Genomic DNA, 22399 nt, shown 5'->3' on the forward strand with positions numbered 1-22399 from the left:
TTAAAATAACCTAAAGGAGGAGCTTGCAAATTCTCAGCATGAATTCACGATCCAAAAAGCAAAAAAGTGAGACCCTCGGCTCTGAAACAGTGGCAATTGCTCCACTTATCATCAGAAGAATCCCTGGCTGGCTTGTCTGAGCTTCGTTCTCTGTCCCCGGAGCCCTGATCTGGGGCCAGTGAGGCGCGAGAGAGACATGGCTCCGGGGCTCCCGCGTCTCCAGAAAAGAACCTCTGGAGTGAAAAATTAACGCGCAGAGGTAAAAATCCTAATAAGGTGGGAACGACTGCACGCGGTTAAAGTACGGGATGAAAGAACTGAACTTCAAGGCCGACAATCACGTCGGTTTACTGTGAATCCTTTTTCCTGTTTTCAAACAATCACCAGCCAAGGCGGTCCGGCCCCGGGATGCTGGACGGACGGCCCGGCGCCCCCTGGTGGCCGCTCCGTGCGTGGCCGTGTGGCGCCTAGTGCATGTCGGAGTTCACCTTGTCCTGGAAGATGTACAGGTTGTTGGTGGCCGCGATGGCGATGATGTTCTCGGCCGGGTGCCAGGCCGTGTGCAGGATCTTTTTGGTGAAGTCCAAGCTGTCCACGCTGATGTCGTCCCGCCTCCGCTTGCCGCCCACGCACACGCGCCGCGGCTTGAGCACCGCCCGGGGCTTGCTGCTCTCCCGCGACGCCTCCAGGGTCACATCCCGCTTGGTGTTCCGGTCAAACATGCGGAAGAAGTTGTTGTAGGCCCCGGTCATGATGACGCTGGTGGGAGACGGAGCGGCGTCAGGCGGGGCAACAGAAGAGAGAAGCCCGCCCCTCCTCCCGGGGTGGGTGGGGACACACGCCTGCCTCTCTCCCACCTTCTCTTAGGGTCTCTCGTCCTCCCTCACATCTCGGCTGCCTCAGCACAGACTTGGGGCCAGGAACTGAGACCCGTTTAATGCTCCGCCGCGAACATCATAAAAATATTCCCTTGTACTTTGTTTGCCCTTTAGTCCAAAAGAGAGAGCCCTAGACTTTCAGTAAGAAGAGAAGCAAAGGGAAATAAACACAGGAGACACTGGGCTACAAACTCTGCGCTGACAAAGGGCAGGCCCGTGAATCAGCCAGATGTGGCCTCCTGACGGGGACCCAGGACCCTCCTGTTGTCTGAATAGTTGAGTGACTAAATGATCACTGTCTGCACACCATCAACGTGCAGGTGTTCACAGACCTCCCCCGTTCTGCTAAACAGCATTCTACGTTTGTCTATCCACTCCCCACCTCTTCTCCCTACTTCTCCTAAGGAGAAGGGATTCCTGTTGGACCAGAGGAAGGATGTTAATCTACACAGCAAGAGATGGGAGAGAAAAGAATACCACCTACATGGGCCTGGGCCTGGAGAAAGGGGTTGGGTTTTGGAGCAGCTGGGGGCAGGGCATACAAAGTAACTGGGGAGGTGGGAGTGAATTCCAGAAAACAACACCGAGGGTAAGGAAGTGGTCCCCTTCAATGTTCTTCAGGAGAGAAGTGGACAGATTGGAATCCCTCCTCCCTTTAGGAGATGAACTGTGCTTCCTGACGGTGTCATTGCTCCAAGATGAGCCACGAGGACCCCTCGGTTTACAAGGGTCATGCACATGAGCCATGTCTTCAGTATCACCCAAGTCACAGGAGTAATCCCATGAGCTGGGCTGTGCAGGGTCAGATGCTCAGGCTCCCCGAATGATGTTGAGTCACAGGCTGAAAGTGACCTATGTCCTTGTAACATATTTCCTTCTTGTGGGAGAACCTGGGCTGACACCAGGAGAGTGTGGTACCTGAGGCCCCAGCCTGTAGCATCTTCATGGGAGACCCAGGGAAGCCCACCTCCCCGGGGCCCACATGAGGATGGACAAGTTGTCATTACAAGTCACCTGTCACCTCGCCTGTGGACCATCTCTTAATGTCGGTCCTTTCTAGATGCTGATGGCCTGGATGTGGGCTGGGGAGGCCCCTCTGCTGCCTGGTTCCTGAAACTGCTCAAGGAGAGGGGTCTCCCCAGCAGAGGGAAGAGGGTAGAGTGACATCGTCTCCCAATGTGATTGATACGGCACCTTGTTTCCTTTCTCACTGAGAAGTCTGCCCCTCCGACCTCTGATCCTTCACAGAAAGGACCTTTCACTTGGCTTGGGGCCTGGCAAGTCTGGGCCAGGAACCCCGTTTAGGTTCCGGCCCACAAGCAGCTGCCTGCCCAGGCTGTGCCGTTCCTGGCGATGGCCGTGTGCCCGTGAGGCCAGCCTCCCACCAGAGCCACAAGCTGCATGTTAGCGCTTGGTGCCACCTCCCCTCGACACCCACACTGCTCTCCCTGACCTTGTGTTCAGAGATGGATGGGTAGGTGTTTGGGGGCAAAGAGGATGGGAAGCCCCTTCCATAAAGAGGCTCCTTCCGCAGACGTTCTAGGGGCGTCCAGGCGGAAGGGGGTGAGGCCCACCCGGGCCCCAGCAGGGGGCAGAGGGCACGTGCCAACTGGGTGGTAGGAGAGGCGCTCCATAGAAAGACTGTTTGCAAATGTTCTGGAAGGTTCTAAGGGAACAGAGGGAAAGTGCTGTGCCCTGGGACTGGTACATGTGGAGGTTTTGAAACCACCCCCAGGCCTGAGAGGGGAGGGGAGGGAGGAGTCACAGGAGAGAGAGAGAGAGAAACAGCCAGAGCCAGAGAGGTCTGTGTGAAGGGGGCTGTCCTCTGAAGGGAGCTGTGCCCAAAGGGACACAGTCAGCCAGGACGACAGGAAACAAGAGGGAATAAACGCTCCGGCCTCTCCCTCCACCCTCAGTCTCCTTCTAGGGTCCCCAGTGGTTAAACCCGACCAGAAGCCAGTGGGCACGGAGGCCTGTGGATGCAGCCCATGGGGTCGGCCTCCAGGTATAGTCTCTGTGGAGGAGGGTGGAGATGGGAGCTGGAGGGGCAGGTGGGGACCCCTCCGGGCTCACCTCGCAGTGCTAATCACCCGTGGGCCAGGAGCGCCCGCCTGTGCCTCTACCTCCCCAGCAGAGGCGGGGTGGGGAGGTGGGGAGGTGGGGGGGGGGGTGGGCTTCCGGCGCCGGTGTGTCTTGTCTGAGTCCCCAGGGCCTGGCTTGGCCACCTATGCGGGAAGTGGTCCTTGAAAGAAGGACAACCCCTGGCAGCAGCTGACAGGAACAGACCAAGCAGAGCCGCCCAGCCCCCATGCCCCGGGGACGACAAAGACTCAGTAAATGCTTCGTAAACCAAATGCACTGAAGGGCCAGACGCTTCTCTCATTCACTGCCAGACCTGCAGGTTCAGAAGGTACCTGCCCCTAGGGGCTCACTAAGTATCTGACGAACGAATGAATGGATGAATGAACCAGTGAATGGATCACTGAATGCCGGGGCAGCGTCACACACAGTCGCAGCCACCCTCGGAAGACTTAGGAAGGCACGAAACAAGCTGCGCGGCCACCCCCTGCACAGGGACAGGGGACGGGACAGGCCAGGGGTGAGTGGAGGGGGCTTCTCGGATGCTATCTGGGGAGGGGTGGCACGTGTCAGTCAAAGGGTTCTGCCTGTTAAGGGGTTTGTCTAATCCCCGGAGGTGAAGGGCGGGTGGGTGGAGAACTCTAATGGGCTTTCTGGCTCTAGTCCCTTCTGTTCTGAAACCTTAACTGCTGTGAACAGACCCGAGCGCTGCTGATGAAATGACATGCTGCGGAGGTGCTGGGTGGGCGTGAGGCGCCCCCCAGCGCTGCTGGCGGGGGGTGGGGGGGTGGGGGACAGTGCCCTCTGCTCCCTCCTTCCCAAAGAAGCCCCCCTTCTCTCCTCAGAGGTCAGCTCACGCCAGGGAAGGCTGGGTTGGCTCTGATGTCGCCTAAGTTATGGCCCGTGAGACTTCACGACAGTGCCACCGCCCATGTGGGAAGCAGGGAGGGGGCTAAGATTGAAGATGCCCCCAAAGCAGAGAAGACCTGGCATCTAAACGTCACTGGAGCCCAAGGCCAGGTCTCTCAGGGCTGCCCTGGGGCTGCTGTGTGTGCCAGCGGCTTCCCCTCGGGGTTGACCCTCGCCCGGGTCATCACCGGAGTGCAGCGGCTCAGCCAGCCAAGGGTCGCCCTTGTTTGGACCAGAAGACGGGAGGAGGGCGGGGCGAGGTTGGGCCTCCGAGAGGCTGGGGGTGGGGTCAGAGGGGCCATCCTGCCAGCCAGCGCCCAAGGGTCCCAAGGGCAGGGGATGGGGGATGGGGAGCAGGGGGTGCTGCAGGGACGGGGCTCGTCACATTGACCTTGGCCTTCCCACCCAGCCTGGGAGGTGCCACCGGGGAACCACTCCCCGGGTCTGCACTCTCCGCGGCCCTGCTTCCCGCCTCTCAGACACAGCAGGGCTGGAGGGGCGGGAGGAGGTCAGGTGAGCAGGTGGCAGCGACCAAGGGCCACTGCGGGTACGGGGAAGCCGTGCCCGAGTCTTTGTGCTCAGGAGAGACCGTGGGGCTGCGAGCACGGGCCAGGTGAGCGCGCAGGGCCGGACAGAGGCCTGGAGCCCCTTCTGCAAGGTGGGCGAGGAGGAGCCCGAGGCAGGGAGGAGGAGGGTGCGCTGGGCTAGCTGCCAGAGTGCGTGTGCGTGCGTGCGTGTGTCTGTGTGTGTGTATGCATGTGCACGCCCCGCCGAGGGACTCCTCAGGCCTCGGGGGTCGTGGGTGACCAGTGGGGATGAACTCTGACCTCCTGACTCGGGGCAGCAAGCCTACCAGGCCTGTCTGGCTCAGCAGACAACAAGAGGGGGGCCTGCCTGGGACCAGGCCAGATGCCCCCTGTCCCTCTCACAGCTGGCTCTGCATCAGGCTGTGTCGCGGGGCGGGCCCCCGGCGCAGGGGCCTAGTCACAGGAGGCCAGTGCCGATGGAGGCAGGAGGTCCGAGCTTCATGATGAGGGGACTCCTTCCTGCTTTTGCTCCTTCCTGATCGCCCGCTCTGCCTGGCCCTGGGACACTGGGTGACACTGGGATGACACTGCTAAGCCAGCAGCAAGAGAAGGTAGATTCTCTCCTTCCTCCACCCCTCCCTCATCTCCCCTCTCCTTGTGATGTCCCTCACCCCCACCCTATGAGGTGGTCCTCCCAGAGCCTGCAAAGGAGGAGGGTGGCCTGCAGAGGCACAGACCCACCTAGAAGCTCTTAAAACCCATACCAGCCCCGCCCTGGGTGGGCTCAGCAGCCTGGGGGTAGGTGCAGCACGTTGGATGGGGGAATCAGAGAGTCCCAAGGGCCAAGGCTCCCTTCCCTGGGCCCAGAGCAGCTGCTGTGGAGCAGAAGGAGCGGAGCTCACCAGCTCAGACTGGGGTCAGGAGCCGGGCAGGAGGCCCTGATGCTGGGTGACCTGGGGAAGACAGGGAAGGAAGCCTTTCTCTCTCCACCTGCTTTACCTGGGCCTAAAAGGCAAAGGCAAAGGCACACGCCACAAGCACATGCAGTGTGGACAGTGCTTGGGTCAGGTCAGCCACCTGGGTCCAGATCCCAGCTCTGCCCCTGACATGCTTCCTAGCTCCCCGTGCAGTTTTCGCATCTATAAAATGGGGTGAAGGACCCCAGCCCCTGGTGAGAATGGACTAGATAACAAGGTAAAACACTTAGAACGGTGCTGAGCTCAGTAAATCCCACCTCCTGTTATGTAGTAAATGCCAACAGGTATTTCTGGATTCTAACCATCCGTGTGGCCTGAAGCCCCACCCACCTGTCTGACTGGGAGCCCAAGACTAGGGAAGCAGAAGGAGAGAGGAGGTGACGGATTCCCAGAGAAGGAATCTGCGCGCCACGGGGCCCGACCAGGGGGGCCTCGCCCCCTCCCTCCCTGCCAGCAGGGGCGAGAGAAGAGAGAAGGCAGCCCCCTCGCCACCCATTTCTCTAGGGAACGGTTCGCAGAACCCAGTGGGCGCTTTCACATAGCAGCCATCCTTCTCCTGAGCCATCAGGGGAAGGGAGAGTGAGATCATTAAAGTCATTTGTAACCCACACAGCTGCTAATGCTCCTTCCATTTGGCTGCGGGATCCAGCTGACACCTCTCAGGGTGGGGGGGAGGGAGCCCCACCACACCTGCAGGGAGGGGTCTCTCTCACCTCAGAACACCAGGTTCCAGCACCCTGCAAACCACACCGGGACAGAACGGCCCACTGCTCCCATTCTTAGGTGTTCTCTAACATTCCAGAAGGTTCTTTTTAACAGGGAAAAGGGCAGTTCCTGCTCTGGCTTGCATCTAGGCAAGTTGCTTCACCTCTGCCAGCCTCATTTTCCTCATCTGCACGTGGGGACCACGGTCCTGGCTGCCCTTGTCCCCAGGCTCTCTTCTTTCCACTGGGGAAAGGCTCCTGCCCCATCCTTGTGGTTCTGGAGAGTGTAACAATCATGGTGCTCTACTGCCCCCTGCTGGCCAACTGTGGCATGCAATAAATCATGTCCATGCTGATTGGCTCAAAAGTGAGCATGTGACCCAAACAAAGCCAATCAGATCCTTCCATGAAAATTTTCTATATACCTAGAAGGGTGATTGGGGGCTGGGAGGACAATGGAAGGGGGACTATTTGGGGTCACTATCCCGAACAGCAAGGGGGAGCCATCTGTAGTAGGAGAGGATGAGGCTAGTATTTAAGAAGAAGCAGGGAGGCTCAGAGATGGGAGTGGACAGAGAGGAGATGGCCCCAAAGGTACAGCATGAGCCCTGGGGTAGCCTTGCTGGAACTTCTCAGAACAAGCTTAGGCTTATCTGATTCCTGCAACTGGAAGATACTTGGTTGACACAAATCCCTTCTTCCCAGGCAGAACAGATCAAGGGGAGCTTCCTAGAAGAGGTGGCATTTGAGGTGGGTCTTGGTGGCTCCGCAGGGCTCTTTCAGACAAGACAAACAACAGACCAGTGTGTGTGCAAATCATCGGACCATCCGCTGCCAATATGGAGCCATGGCCTTGCCAGGAGTTTCACACACAGCATCTTATCCTCAAAGCAGCCCTTGAAAGTCATGATTTATTAGAACTACTTTCCAGGTGAGCAGACTCAGAGAAGTCAGGTGGCTTATTCAAGCATGCAGTTGGAGAGTGGTGGAGGACGGTCTGGAAATCGAGGGTGTCTGACCCCAAAACCGCTGCCCTTTCCCCGCCCCCAGGCTGCCCATCTAAGTCTTGCTAGAGCTGGGTAAGGGGCGCTGTGAGGGTTATCAGATGTCCACCCCGCTCTGTGCTGCTACCTATACAACTGGCATGCTGGAAGCTTCCCATTAACATGAGAAGGACAGAAACGCTGAGCTTAGCGATTCAGAAGGTTTGCTTTGGTTTTCAAGGGCGGGGGCCCTGGAGGGCAGCACTTGCTTCTCCCCTTTGTCTCTGAGCTCCTGGAAGGCCGGGACCAGGCTTTATTTACCTTGGGATCCTCCTCTATGGGGCTTGCTGGGCCCATAGGATGCTTGTGTTGAAGTGGAAGGAGGTGGCATACCCCTATGCCTTCCAGAAGGTCAACAACCATGGACTGGACACTCCTGAGGCCCCAAGTGAGGGGCTCAGGAGGGGCTGAGCTACAGTCCCACTCCCAGGGGCACCTCAACCAGTGGGGAAGGCAAACAGAGGCAAGATGAAAACATGTAATAAATGCAAAGACACAGAAGGAAAACCCAGGAGGCTGGGGGTGTCAAGATGCAGAGGACCCTGAGGGCTTCCTGGAGGAGGTGGCCTTGAATGTGGTCAGGGTTCCAAGGGGTGGGAGTAGAGTGGGTTGTGGAGGAAGGTGGCAGGGACTACCAGGGCTGGGGTGGCTGGCATGTAAAGTGCATGGCAGGAAGTGCTGGGTGAGAGGCAGGACAGCAGCTCCAGGCTGGGCCGAAAGCCAGGAAGAGGAGGCGGCTCCAGTCTCTGGAAGCCCAGCATCCCCGTTCATGGACGCCCCCTGGTGGTGATGTGAAGGAAAGGCGGGCAGTGGTCACAACCACTGGGAGTCCAACACATAAAGACAGAAAGACAGACAGGCAGACAGACACACATACAGTAGTATTGGAATCCCCTTTTTATCATCTTCTGAGATTCTAATAGACCCCTCAGCCCCAGACCTACTGCTGGTAATCCCTGGGGAACCCCCAGTGTGTCAGCCTGGGGGCAGGCCCCTGGAGGGAGTGCCGTGGGTCCCCTCTGACCCGGCTGCATCAGCCCAGTCTCAGGCCAGGGCTTCCACCTGGTCTTCTAAGTGTCCTTCAGCGGACCCCCTGGGCCCACCATACTGGTCCCTCTGAGAGCACTGTCCACTTGGAGACTCCTCAGGCCAAGTGAGCCCCAGGATGCTGGCAGAAGCTCTAGGGGATCCTCCACCCCTGGACACAGCAGCTCGACGCCCCTTGGGTCCCCACCCATCTTCCCTGGTGGTCCCGGTGGGTCTGTGCTCACAGCCACACAGGGTGGTAGCACAGAAGCTCTCGCACGACCACGGCAGTGCCGGCCACACTCAGAACTCGGGGACAGCCCAGCCTGCTCGCGGCCGGACACGCAGGACTGACGGGGTCCACGTGGATGGACGCGCCCCGGGATGGCACCTGAGTCGAAGGCTGCCGGCCCTCCCTCCGCGCCTTCTCGCTCACCAAACCCGCTCCGCTTGTGAAGTGTGACAGGCGACCGGCCGATATCCTGGCCAGAGTGCTTTTCAGCCCTGCACGGTCTGGTCACCTGGGTCCCTGCCCTGGGCCTCCCCTGTCCACACTCGCCCTGGGCTGAGCCAGGTGATGGGGAAGCAGGAACTCAGGTCAGGCTCAGAGCCATTTCCCGGGTGGGTGGGGCTGTGAGAGGCGGCTGCACCTGTGGAAGCCCCCAGCCCCAAAAGGTGCAGGAGCTCCGCCATGCTCCCCGGAGCCCAGTGGGCCTGAAGCTACAACCACGATGGTAGAGGAGGGTGGAGGCGGGTGTAGACCGGTGGCTAGAGCCCTCCCCGCCTCGGGGCTCTGGCACCTGAACAGCCCTCAGTCCTGACAACCTGGGGGAGGGGCTGCATGGTGAGCGACCCGGAATTGACTAAAGATGCTTCCACTACCGCTCAGGAGAACGGGGCTCCACGTGGACGTTACGTATAGTTTCAGAACATGAAGTTTCCTTTCTGCCCTTGAATCTGAGAGCTGAGAGCTCGGACCTGCTACAAGAAAGACTGCGCCTCCTTGGAACACCTTGATTCCTCAGGCTTGATAACAGTTAGTTCCCCTGACACATCTCGCCCAGGTCACCAGCCGGCCCTGCGGAGTGGAAGGTCCCTAGTTAGGTGGGCGGGGTCCAAGGTCTGAGGTTACCTGTCGCTCCCATTCCAGGCGCATTCGAACTTGTCAAAAATGCAGTCGTTCTCATACAGGGAACAGAGCTTGCTCCGAAGGTAATCGTGCACCTGGTGAGAGAAGGGGACGGGGTGAGTCGAGGGGGGCACCCCGACAGTCCTGGACCCGCTCCACGAGGAGGGTCTCACTGAGCAGGGCTGTGCCCTCCGGGGTCTGGATGGCACTCCCAACTCAGCCTTGCTCATCGGGAAGGGTCCATAGCCTGGCACATGGCCGACCCCTGAGCTGTGGCCAGAGAGGGGACAGTCACAGTGACAAAGGGAATAACGCCGAAGGGGAACAAATCCTGGCTTTGCTCCTCCCTGGCTATGTGACCCTGGACAGTGACCTCACCCTCTCTGAGCCTTGGTTTATTCATCCTTAAAGTGATAAGAGCACTCACCTCATGGGCTGTTCTGGGGTCAAATGTAAGTGACTATTTGGTATAGGGTCATGTCCTCTGAGGACAATAGTCACCGTGGGCACATTGGTGACCATCATGGAGAAAAGGGGAAGGAGAATTCACACAGGCCTCTCAAGCGTGATCTCGGCAGGCGCCACCTGTCCTGTTTTATGGACGAGGCACTGAAGCTCAGAGGTTAAGTAACTGGCCCAAAGTCACACAGCGTACAAGTGGAAGGCCAGGATCCTCTCCCAGGGTCACCAGACACCACAGGAGAGATGGTGATGCCCCATGACCTGCGTCCATCTGACTGTAGCCCCATCCCACAAGCTCTGTAACCACGGGGCCTCCTGGGTGCTAGCTCTCTTCGGGGACATGGCCCTGCCCTCTGGGTGGCAGAAGGGGCAGGTAAGTGGGTAACATGAAGCCTGAGCTCCTGGCTCTGCCCTTTGTGACCCAGGGGAGTCACTGAGCTGCTATGAGCCTCAGGTTTCCCGTCTGAAAAGCGGGTCATGAGATTTCCCCCCGCCGGAGAAGAGCATGAGGGTTCAGGGCGACGACCATGGGGCAAAGCACCAGGTAGGTGTTTGCGGCCCCGATTAACTATGGAGGGATGGAGAGAAAAAAGTGTCCAACTCCTGCTGGGCAGTGACATTGGCCACAAACCAAGGGTCAAGTGCAGGGAGGGGTGGGGAAGAAAAAGGGTTTTTTTGTCCTTTTCTGTCGGGGAACCTCTTATTCATCTTAAAAAACCCAGCTTCAGAGCTGGCTAAACTCTAGGTTTAGCCTAGAGTTTAGCCAGGTGGGCCATCTGTCTGAAGAAATAGCAGGGCCCTCCCCCAGCTGTTCCCCTTTCTCCACTCTGCTTTCTCAAAAGCCCTCAGCGCCTCTCACGTGGTGTGTGTCTGTGGCTAGAGGTCTCCTAGCCCATGGCCACACCAGGCTCAGGTTCACTGTGTTCCTGTCATCTGGAACCCTTGAGGGTGAGGCCACGGCTCCTCCCTCCTTCTGAGCCCAGGGTCTAGTGGGGCACAAAACACCAGCCCATTATGTGTACGACTAAGATGAATAGGGATAGATGGTGCCTGAGGTCATTCCTGGACACAGACAGATTGTTAAGATGCTTGTGTTCACCCCTCCAGGTTGGCACGTTTGTGTGTGCTCCTTGCACTCAAGGCAGCCTCACTGATGCACTCGTCCAAACACGCGTGCTGTTCTCTCCTGCATGCTGAGTGCCTCCTGCCCTCTGGTGGCAGGGTGAGGAAGGATGTTGACTATGGAGTAAGAAAGACCAATCTAAGGTCGGCTGCTTGCTACTCTACCACCACAGATATGCCATTTAACTCAATTTTCTCCAAATAAAATGGGATAGAGAGAACACTGTCCCCACTGCCCAGGACAGCTGGGAGGCTGAGAAGAGGAAAAGTGTGCCAAGGTCTTAGGTCAATGAAGCACGTGCTAAGGCTCACTCAACACCCATCCCTACCCTTTTCTCCCTGTCTTCTTCAACCACAGAGGCCATAAACCTACTAATTTTTCCAGCCTGGTCATGGGCCTGTTCTAGCCAATGAGTTGTAAGAGGTCTTCTCAGGACTGTTCTGGGAAAGCTTTTGTGTTCATAATAAAACATACCACAGATCCAACCAGCACAGCCTTTCACATTTCCTCCTTTCCTGAATGGATGGTCAACATAGTTCCTGGAGTTGTGGCAGCCGTTTTGCCACCATGAGGTATCAAACATGAAGAAGGTAGAAAACCAACACTCAAACGATGGTGAACTAAATCACAGAAGTGGCTACTGGGACACTGAGCAGGTCACAAAGCCACTAAGTATTCTAGGATACTCCAGGCTTCTTGTGAAGGGAGAAAAGCCCCTATCTATTCAGTACTGCAAGTCAGCCAAACACAATTCTGTTTTACACAATTTCTAGCACCTAACAGCTTAAAAATGTTAGTTATGTTGGTTTTATGTAAAGATTACTATTTTAGAATCAATAGGTCAGCTGGGCCAGAAGCCAAGCACCCAGCTTTGGAGCTGGTCCTCCAGAGCAGTGATTCTCCTGCTTTATTGGGTCCTCATGTGCTTTGGGAATCTGAAGGCTCTGGACCCTCTCCCCACAAAATGCTCACATTAAACACTGCACCTAGCTTCAGGGTCTGGGGGCTTTTGCTGACACCAGGGACATGAAAGGCTGAGGGGCCTCAGAGGGTTGGACACAGTCATGTCCCTGGGCAGGCTCTGGGAAGGTGCTAGAACAGTCAGTCCCACAGGGCTGAGCAGGGGTTAAGTCATTCCCGCCCCAATCTCTGACCCTCCCATTCCCAAGGGTAGAGGAGGGGCTGACCCCTTCCTGGGAAGTGCAGTGGGAGCTGGAGGCCTGCAGTAAACACAAGTGGCTAACAAAGGGGCCCTTTCATGAATCCGTCATCCCGAGGAAGCTGGGGGGCGGGGCAAGGGCACCGGAGCCGCCCCAGATGTCCCTGTGGCCGTGGAGCTGCCAGAAGCACACGTGTCCCAGGTCAGACTCTGAGTACCCCGTCTTCCCCTCTCAGCTCTGTGCCCCTTCCCAGTGGGGGCCCTCTGCCTCTCAGGACACTGCCCTCCCCCAAGCCTTGGCAGGGAAGGAAGACAGGAAAGGGGGGCTGTGCAGCTCCCATTTGGGCCCCGAATCTGTCACTGCCCAACTGTAAGGCAGCTCCCCATATCCTAACCTCTCAGCATCCCAGGTTCCTTTACTGTCAAGTGGGGCCGATATCAACCCATTCACAGGGGCAGTAAGGAATACAGGTGAAAAATATATGTGGCACTCTGTGTGCACCCAATACTTGGTGACACCATGAGGGTTTGGCTGGGTCTTCTGGAGGGGGGGTACTGTTTTGCCACTCACATCTGCACAAGCAAATCCTACTCATCCTACAAGGTCCAGCACAAAGGTCACCTCCTTCAAGAAGCCTCCCAGACTGCCCCAGCTAAAGACATAACTGGCGCAGCTTTAAAACAGTCCCGTTTCTTTCCAGTCCCCGCCAAATTTTAACATCACAAGAATTTTGTTTTCTAGTCCCTAATATATATGGATGAATCCTAACGGAAAAATAATAAACGACTTTCCAGGAAGGTGTCCATGCTTTGTCCTGTAGGCCTGGCTGAGAAAGCCTGAACGGAGGATTTAAAAGTGTACCACGCTCCCATTTCACTGCTGTATCACCAGCTAAGGATGCTCCCTGGGAGAGGGCAATGCTTAGCTTGCGTTAATGGTAGGACTGCAGACGCCGGCTCCAGGGGAGGGAAGCCATCGTCTGCACCCTCAAGCGGAGCCCAGCCTGATGCTCATCTTTGCCCCCTGGACCTTGGGCTGCAGGCCTAGTCACAGCCCTACCTCAGGGCAGGAGCCTGCAAGCAGAGGACACACAGCTGCCCGTGAGGCAGGGCTGAGCAAGTTCTCCTGTCCTTGGCTGAGCTATGTGGGATGAGCTGCCTGATTTCTCAAGCCTCAGTGTCTTCACCTGCAAAATGGGCTTATGAAAGCCGCCCTATAGCTGGGAAAGCCCCTCAGTGTGAGTTCTCAGCACCGGGAAGGGCGGCTGTGGGTCTCCCACCCGCAGAGGGGCTGCGAGGTTTTCCAGGCATCAGGGCCCACCTGGTAGGTCTCTATGGGCCGCGCCTCCATGTTCAGGTCCCAGACCTTGACTGTGAGGTAATCGCGGGTGAGCATGTACCGGCCGCTGTGGCTGAACTTCACGTCCGACACGGAGGAAATAATTTCCGAGAAGAAGGAGCGGTTACTGGGGTCCTCAGGCTCTTCAAATACTGCGGAGACAAAAACAACCACCGTCACTGGGCCGCTCCCACCCGTGGGGTTCAAACAACAGATGACTCCGTTTCCACTCTGGGCTCATGCGGTAGGTCATTTATTCATTCATCAAACTTATAACTAAATACAGGTCAGGCCCAGGCCCAGATGGATCCTCCAAAGAGGGAAGAACCAGCTCTTGGAACAGTGTTTATTGAGCATTGACTCTAAGCCAGATTCTGTGCTGAGCCTTTCCTGTGTGTTACCTTATCTAACCCCACAATAAAAACATCAGGTCGGTACCACTAATATTCCCATTTTATAGCCAAGAAAACTGAGGCATGGACGGCCTCAGAGCTGGAAAAAGTGGTGGAGTAGGGATTTGAACCCAGACCTGTACTCAATTTGCTGCTCTCTGCTGCCTCCTGCTGGTGATGCCAAATGCCAGGACTGTGAGGTGTCCGGGCATCCTCGAAGGTGCTGGACCACGTCCTGGACTAGGCTGGGCACCGCCTGTGGTTCTAACTGGCTCTGGGGCCTCTGTTCATGGTGCACTGGGCACACATGGCCAAGCCCCACTCATAGGTATGTTCTGTTTGGCTGCCATGTGGGTTGTAGCAAAACCAAACCTCGCCACCACGGATGCAGCCTGAGTCCCGTTTGCTGCCTGCCACCCACCTCCTATTACTTTAGGCCAGCTGCTCCACACAGGAAGTTGCTTGCCTGACCCCTGAAGGCAACAGCTTGCTGCCTTTACCAGAGGTCCCGGAGTGGGCAGTGAGCGGCTCCCCAAGCAGCATCCCTTCCCTGCTGTCCCCCAAAGCCAGGCCTTCCTGACACAAGGAGGTTCCCATGCAGCAGGACAAGCTCTTCCAAGTTCCATGTCTGTTGTTGGCTGTCCCAATAGTTTGCCCACCTCACTGGACAATCAGATCCTACAGTGGCCCTGGTGCTGCAGCAGGATGGAAATTAGGGTCCCTGCTGACCATTTAGGACCTGGGCCATGGATGGGCCTGGGGGTCAGGGAAGACGATGGGGTGGTGGGTTGGCAGCCATCTACAGCCAGTCTGGAAGGACTTTTAAACATTTGACAACCTGTCCAGCTGTCCCCACAGGCACCGGCTGAGTGGCTTCCCTGCCTGCTGGTCTCAAGGCTCCAGGCTTAAAACAGGGAAGCAGAGAGCTGATCCCATGTCCCCAGAGGCTCACAGGAGTGCCCTTCCTGCTGGCCCCTCCTATGTGGGGAAGTCCCATATCCCACTTCCCAGGTCTGTCCCAGCCCCTTACCCCCCATCTGGGAACACGTTCTTCTTCTTGTCCAAGGTAGACACTACTCCTGCCTTTCCCAGAGATACAACTCCTGCCCAGCTCCCCTCGGCAGGGTGGCTGGAAACAGTTCCTGGTGGACCATCTCATGTGGTCATGCCTACATGCATTCACTCATCCTCTCAGTTAACCAGTCCATACTGAGCGCCCACCATAGCCAGGCACTGTTTGAGGCCCTGGAATGCGGCAGTGAGCAACACCCCCATTAACCTGGAGCCCACATTCTCCTCCCAGAGACAGACAGTAAAACTCAGTGACATGCGATACCACTGGGCCGTGATGGAAGAAAGATAAAGTAAGTGAGGAGACAGAGAGAAATGGGGGCTGGTGATTTGGATAGACAGGACGTCTATGGAAGAGCACATCTGAGCAGAGACATGAATGAAGTGAGATACCAGGGAGTAGAACTCCAGGCAGAAGTCATAGCATGTGCAAAGGCCCTGAGACAGGGATGAGCTGAAGGCCACATAGGCTGAGAAAGGCGAGAGCAAGGGGCTGTAAGCCATGGGAAGGGTGTCATCCTGTAGGCAATAGGGAGCCACAGAAGGGCTCGGAGAGAGGAAGGGCTTGGCAAGATTTGGTTTTCTCCAGGATTCCCCTCCCTGCAGTGGGGAGGAGACCTCCTTGTGGGTCACCTTTAGCGTCTAAAACCTCTGCATTCTGATTGGTCATCTCACATAATCGTGTTTTGTGCCCTGGTACACTGACACCTTTATTTTTGCAGGTATAAACATTCGTAATTTTTCTTTGTTAAGCCAAAAAATTTAAATCAATGACATTTCCCTCTTCTCTCAGATGCCTGGAATAAAGACAAATTCAATACTTGATTTCTTACTTAAACTAAAGCACTGAGATTCTGTATTGTCTTTTTTTTTTTTTTTTTTTTTTTTCGGTACGTGGGCCTCTCACTGTTGTGGCCTCTCCCGTTGCGCAGCACAGGCTCTAGACGCGCAGGCTCAGTGGCCATGCCTCACGGGCCCAGCCGCTCCGCGGCATGTGGGATCTTCCCGGACCGGGGCACGAACCCGTGTCCCCTGCATCGGCAGGCGGACTCCCAACCACTGCGCCACCAGGGAAGCCCCCCTGTATTGTCTTTAAATGAACAGGGGTATAGACCTAATACTTGGGAGAAATGGGCCAGAAGGTTTGAAAGAAGATGCACCTCAAACTCTCTTCAGGGATCTGGGTGGCCCCCAGCACTCCCCCTGGTACGTGGCAGGAACTCTCCCTCGACTGAATTAGCATCTCTGCTGCTAGGCGTCAGACAGAAGGTAAGATATAAAAGCATAAAGTGGGGTCTGTCTCTTGCACCCCGACTTTGTACCCTTCGCCTGCCTCGGTGGATTCCTCCAGCCTCCACCCAAACCACTAGGGCTGGTCCAGCTCATTCCGCCCTGCACCCTGCAGAGCTCCTGGCATGCTTTGTGGGGTTTCGGTAGGCAGATGGGGACCAAAATCACAGAGGAGCATCCACACCGGATGTCACAGAGCCAGGGGCTGCGTCTTCTGCTAGCTTTAAGGAGCAGGAAACCACAAAGGTCAAGGGCTGAGAGGATGACCTAATCCATAGTTGAAAACAGAAGCACCAAACGGCCCACTGCAACCTCAGTTCTGGCTGTACTTGGGCACTTCTGATGGCTTTTTTAAAGCACAAAAGCACCAGAACTGAAAAGGATTCGTGGGAAGGATATTAACAAGCCTGAAAAAAGTTATACCTAGAAGTTCTTAGTTTTCTCGTCAAATATTTCCATGAAATTTTTGATACAACTATTTTTTGTCAAAAGACTGCAGAATCTTCCGTATCAATCCCTCCCCCCCACCCAAACACAACCTGCACGTCCCCAGGCCATTAATAAGAGATAAGAGGGTCTCCCTTCTAATTGACGGAATCACTAGGGACATTTCACAGTAATTACTGCTGCCAAGGGTTCAAAGAATTGCATCCCAGAGCCCCTGTCACTCGTGGTGGGCTCCATCCCACCTCTCTCCCCTGCCCTAATTATTTTGTAGTTGGAGGGCTCCGAAACAGCAGAAATCTCTGTCCGAGCTTTTTTTTTTTTTTTAAATAACTTTGCATAATTAAGGCTCTCGTGGCCCTAGCTGGTTCCCTGACAATCGCTTCCTCCTCTCTGGGTTTCACCGCTGTCACACACGGGGGAAGGGAGAGGAGCCCCCTTCCCGCCACCCTCGCCTAAGTGACGTGAAGGGACCCTGGGGAGGCTCTGAATCCCCCGTGATCCAAGGAAACAGAAGTGAAGCCTGAGGTGCGGGCCAGCCTTCCTCTCCAGCCTTGCACATGACTCTGATGTGTCCCTCTTCCGCTTACAGCCCTCCATGGTTCCCAGTGCCAGCAGCATCAAGGTTCAAGACCCCGCATGTAGCTGCCAAGCTCCTTCCTAGCTGGGCCCCAATCGGCCTGCTGCTCCAGCTTCACGTACCCAAATTCCCAGGGCCTCAAACAGGGTGAGGCAGGCAAGACCCCTAGGCCACCACACTGAACACGTCACTCTGGGGTCGCCTTAAATGAATGCCTCCTTCCATGTTGTGACTTAGGCATCTCGCTCGCCTTATCCTAACCCTTGCCGGGCCATATACCAGGCAGCAGGGCAGAGCCAAGCTCTGGGTGACCTCAGGCAAGCCCCTTAACCTCTCTGAGCCCAAGTTTCCTCACCTGGAGGACAAGCATCGTTAGACCTCCAGGGGTAACACCTAGAAGCACCTGGCCCAGTGAGAGACTTGAGTAGCTGTTCGATAAAACTGCATAACTGTTTTTATAGTTATTTTCCACATTGTTTTCTCTCCCTGCAATTTCCTTTCCCATTTTTAGCCTCTGTCTTTCTCACCAACTCCTGTACATCCTTCAGAACCCCAACTCAAACATCCTGTTCTCTGTGCAGCTTGCCCAGATGTTCTCCAAAGAAATCAAATGCTCACCCTTGCTGCCTGCACAGCCCCGGGATGTCCTCTTGTATGGCATCAGTGAGGGTGCCTGGTCACCTCATGCAGCTGTGAGCTCTTGGGGTAGGGGGCTCTGCCTTTGTCATCAGTCATCCCGGCATCCCTGCCCAGCCTGGAACCAGGCTCAGAGCCCAGTCTTGCTCACAGAGTGGACAGAACCTTCTGGTGCTGCCTGCCCATGGGGCCTCTTCTCCATGACTTTCCCAGCATATTTCTCTCCCCACCTAGTATGATGCCACTTACATATCCAGGCACAGCAGGGAAACCTGTATCTGCTAGAAGTAGCCTCCGGGGCCCGTGGCTTTTGATCTGTGTCCCTCTCAGTGGCACCAGCTATGTGCCACTCCTCATTGTCAGCACGTGGGTGGTCTTCTCTGGGCATGGGTGGGGAAGTGGGGGGTAAACGGAGCAGGCAGAATTGATCAGATGGGGCTGGGATGAAGGGAGGTCAGGGCTGATGGAAGAACTGCCCTGGCTTGAGCCACACGCTCAGGGACAGTGGCGCAGGGCAGTGAAAGCCTGGAGAGAAACACGGACATACGGAAGCGGGGCTGCAGTTCTGCAGAGGTGGAGCACGCAGGAGGAGCCGGGCCTGAAGGCCAGACGGGTCCTGCCCAGTCCTTGCTCCTGGCTGCCCTGGCAACGGGTCCCTCCTCTGCTCTGATATCATACGAGAACCTCCACTTGAATGACGAGCACACGTATCCAGCCTAGTCCCACCTTCCCACCTTGGGCTCCAGGAAGGGGGTTGGTCCCTGCAGCAGAGGGAGAAGCAGTGGGGTTGCGGATCACAGGGTACCTGTCGCTCCCACACGATGCCACTGTTGGGGGAGATGCCTCCTGCGAGGCCACCTTCCCGCCCCTGCCACCCTGCCACCGGGAAGGCTGAGGCCGTGCAGCGGGAGCAGGGACAGGCGGTCACTCTAAGGCGGTGGGCACAAGGAACTCTCACTGATGAGGAGTTAACAACTGTCATTCTCTGCTTATAACTGTCCCCTGCTCAGCACCGTGTGATGGACCCCGTTGGATAAAATAACATCCACCCCACTGTGGCCCCCCGCTCCGCAGGATCTGCCCCCCACCTCTCTGTCTTTGTACCAGTGGGGTGAAGCTGTCCTTTCACCCCACTGCAGCCAAGCCCCTCTCGCGGCACGCCCCTCACCCCCTCCCCTCTGCCGCCTCTCGTCCCAGGCTCACTCTTTTTCATTCTTCAAGGTGCAGAGATGCCTCCTCCGACCACCTTCATTTAAAGCTGACCACATCAGAGCAGCCGCAAAGCCATCAGAAACTTGCCCGCTGTCACGCTCCTATTTACTTACCCGTCTGCTTGCTCCATAAAGGCAGGCGCCCTCCCTCTGAACAAAGCCTGCGGCCACCCCTCACCCTCTCTCACTCTCCATTCTCCATTCAGTCCGTGGGCAAAGCCGACCTTCCGTGCGGATGCAGGACCCAACCCCCTCCACTCACCACACCCACCCCGCTTGGAGCATAGGCACCTTTCATCTGGGTTACTGGGCTAATCTCCCAGCTGGCCCCCACTTCCACCCTCCTCCCAGCAGCCAGGGGGCTCCTATTAAAACACAGCCAGGCAAAGCCCCCTGTGCCTCCTGTCTTTTCAGAGTAAACCCAGAGCCCCCGCCGTGGTCTGTAAATCCTCTGCATGTGGACCCCCTGCTCTCCACATGTGGAGCCTCCTCTCTCCTGCGCCTCTAACCTCACCCCCTCCCCCCCGACTCTGCTCCTGCCACACGGGCCTCAGGATCCAGCTACAGGGCCCTGGCTGTGCCCTCTGTTGGGGGCTTTACCCTGGCTCTGCCCCCAGATATCTGGAGCCTCTCCAGCAGAGGGGGTCTAAGTCTGGTCTTTCTACCCCAGATCCATTACCAGGGATGAGTCCTGGGAGTCTACCCCACCCAGACCCTTTAAATGGACCTGGCTCACCCACAGTTTCCATAAGAGTTCTTTGTTCTCAAGGCTTCTGTGAAGATTAAGTGAGAAAGAACACAGGCTGATAGGCATGAGACTACGGGAGCCTCTATCCTGGTTCCACCTAGCTGTGTGACCTTAGGGAAATGTCTTAACCTCTCTGTGCCTCTGTGTGATAAACAATAATGGCCCCCAAAGACGGCCGCATCCTCATCTCTGGAAACTGTGAACATGCTACCTCACGTGACAAGACTTTGCAGATGTTACGTTAAGGGTCTCAAGCTGCAGAGATTATCCTGGATTCTCCAGGTGGGCCCTCTGTAATCATAAGAGAGAAGGAGGAAGGTCAAAGGCAGAAGAGATGGCATGATGGAAGCAGGGGTTAGAGTGATGCTTTTTTTTTTTTTTTTTGCGGTACGCGGGCCTCCCACCGCTGCGGCCCCTCCCATTGCGGAGCACAGGCTCCGGACGCGCAGGCTCAGCGGCCATGGCTCACGGGTCCAGCCGCTCCGCGGCATGTGGGATCCTCCCGGACTGGGGCACAAACCCGTGTTCCCTGCATCGGCAGGCGGACTCTCAACCACTGCGCCACCAGGGAAGCCCTAGAGTGATGCATTTTGAAGACGGAAAAGTATCGTGGGTGACCTCTAGAAGCTGGAAAAGACAAGGAAACAGATTCTTCCCCGAAGCCTCCAGAAGGAATGCAGGCCTGGCGACACCTAAATTTTAGACCTCTGCCCTCTAGAACTGTAAAAGAATATATCTGTGTTGTTTTCAGCTACTGTTTGTTACAGCAGCCAGAGGAAACCAATACACTCGGTTTCCTCATCTATAAAATGAATAATCCAGTACCTCCATCACAGGGTAGCTCTCAGGACTTAATGAGATGTAAACTTCGAGCAGCACCTGGTGTGTAGCAAGCCCTTGACCAATGTTAACTGCGGTTCCTGCTTCACCCACCCAGCATCGGGCTGTCACAGAATAGGGGTTCCACCAGGGGGAGCTATTGTCATTACCACCTATTCTAGGGAATCTTCGTGCTTCGGCACAGCCCTCCCTTTTGGCAGACTCTGTGCTGTGAAAAGCAGAAATAACGGTCTATTTTGAAGATTCAAGCACAGTCGTTTCCATGGTTACCCTATCATAATGACTAGCAGACAAAAGACCAGGATTTCTACTGCTTTGGAGAAAGACAACACGCTGTGGGCTGGGTAGCAGCAGCCCGTGCTTCCTGGCTCTGCCCTTGACGGGGAGGAGCCTGGGGAAGCCACTGCATTTCTCTGACCTCGGTTTCCTCATCTGCCCAACGGCAGAAGTCAACACGTGATCCACCTGTGATCCGGGACGCCCTTCCTTCAGAGAACAGAAAATCACGGTCTTATCTGCTGAGAAAATGATGCTGTGACCATTCATCTCTGGGGGTGTCTCTATCAGCCATCCCCTGAGTTCTGAGTAGTAACTAAGTATATGGATAGAACTGAGATGCAAAGAATGGGTCCTAACCTCCAAGTCTCTTTATAAAAAGACCTGGCTCCAATAACAACCATTTGTTCTGATTAAAAATAACTACCTAATTGGCAATCGTCTGCTTGCCAGACGAGGGCTAAGAACAAACGCGATCTGGAGAAAGCAGACAGCAGGGCAGATATCTCCTCGACTCACGACTTATGGCAAATTAAAGGAGGGAAGGAAAACAGAAGCTGCAACGTATTGTACAAAGAGTGATGAACAATCCTGTCACTGGCATTAATGAGAAAGTGCAGAATATTGAGTTTGAGAATGAAAAGAAAATTCTAGAAAAATTTAAAATACATTTTTGATGCAAATTAACTCTCATAGAAAACCTATATAAACCAATAATCAAAAAAGATTTACACTTAAGTTTTACTAAGACTTCAAGAAGCTGATATATGATACTAAATATTCTAGGGGAAAAAAAGAGAGATCAGCCAGCTCATTTTACAAGAGAACAATCATCTTAATAAAACTGGGCAAAGAGTGTAGGCAAAGAAAACTAAAGGCCAACTTCATCTATGAACATTTATGCCAAAAGCATAACTTTTGCATTTATGCAAAAATTTCCTTCCCTCAGTGTCACCAGGCACTGAAAAAGCCCCCGGTAGTCAGAAGGTGCAATGTCCCTCCCTTCATACCTTGGCCGTGCCAAAGCCTTCTGGAACTTCAGGAGAGGCAGACTCCTCCGTGGCCCTGTAGTTAATTAATACTGACCACGGCCCCAGGAGAGGGGACGAGAAATTCAATGGAGTTGAGTCATCAAAATAAAGTTACAGCTCTTGTACTTGACTTTGTGGGCTGATTCACATGCAGCTCCACACCACCAGGCGTAGGACGAGGACGTGCCTGGAATCTATGCTTGTGTGCCTGGGCTGGGGAAATGTATGAGTGGTGGCCGCCCTGGTGGGTGGCTGCTTGTTCAGACCCCAGGGAACCAGCTAACACAGTTACAGAAGCCGAGAGGGGCTCTGACTCTCACATCCAGCCCACGAAGAACGTCATTCAAGCAGCGTGGGCGGACACAAAACCATCTCTATTCTCCCTAAATTCCATCCTGCACACACACTCAGGGACAATTTCTGGAAGTATTTCTTTCCATGCTTTTCTGTTTCCATTCTTTCAGTGAAGTAGCCATTGCCTTGCTTTTTTCCCCACGGAATCTTTAAACATCATTCCCCCACGTC

The 22399-nt window shown here is 55.5% G+C and overlaps 1 protein-coding gene across 1 annotated transcript in view; it reads right to left on the reverse strand.

Moving 5' to 3' along the window:
• Positions 1-288: 288 nt before the first annotated feature.
• Positions 289-22399, reverse strand: part of PPP2R2C (protein phosphatase 2 regulatory subunit Bgamma) — a 135164-nt gene continuing 113053 nt past the window's right edge. Inside the window, exons 7-9 of the mRNA XM_060095068.1 lie at positions 13338-13507; positions 9276-9367; positions 289-759 (exon numbers count right to left, since the gene is read on the reverse strand). Coding sequence (XP_059951051.1) covers positions 468-759; positions 9276-9367; positions 13338-13507 — 554 coding nt within the window. The 3' untranslated portion in view covers positions 289-467. The remainder of the gene's footprint in view (positions 760-9275; positions 9368-13337; positions 13508-22399) is intronic.

The sequence above is a fragment of the Mesoplodon densirostris genome, chromosome 1 (assembly GCF_025265405.1).
Source record: "Mesoplodon densirostris isolate mMesDen1 chromosome 1, mMesDen1 primary haplotype, whole genome shotgun sequence".
NCBI classification, from domain to species: Eukaryota; Metazoa; Chordata; class Mammalia; order Artiodactyla; family Ziphiidae; genus Mesoplodon; species Mesoplodon densirostris.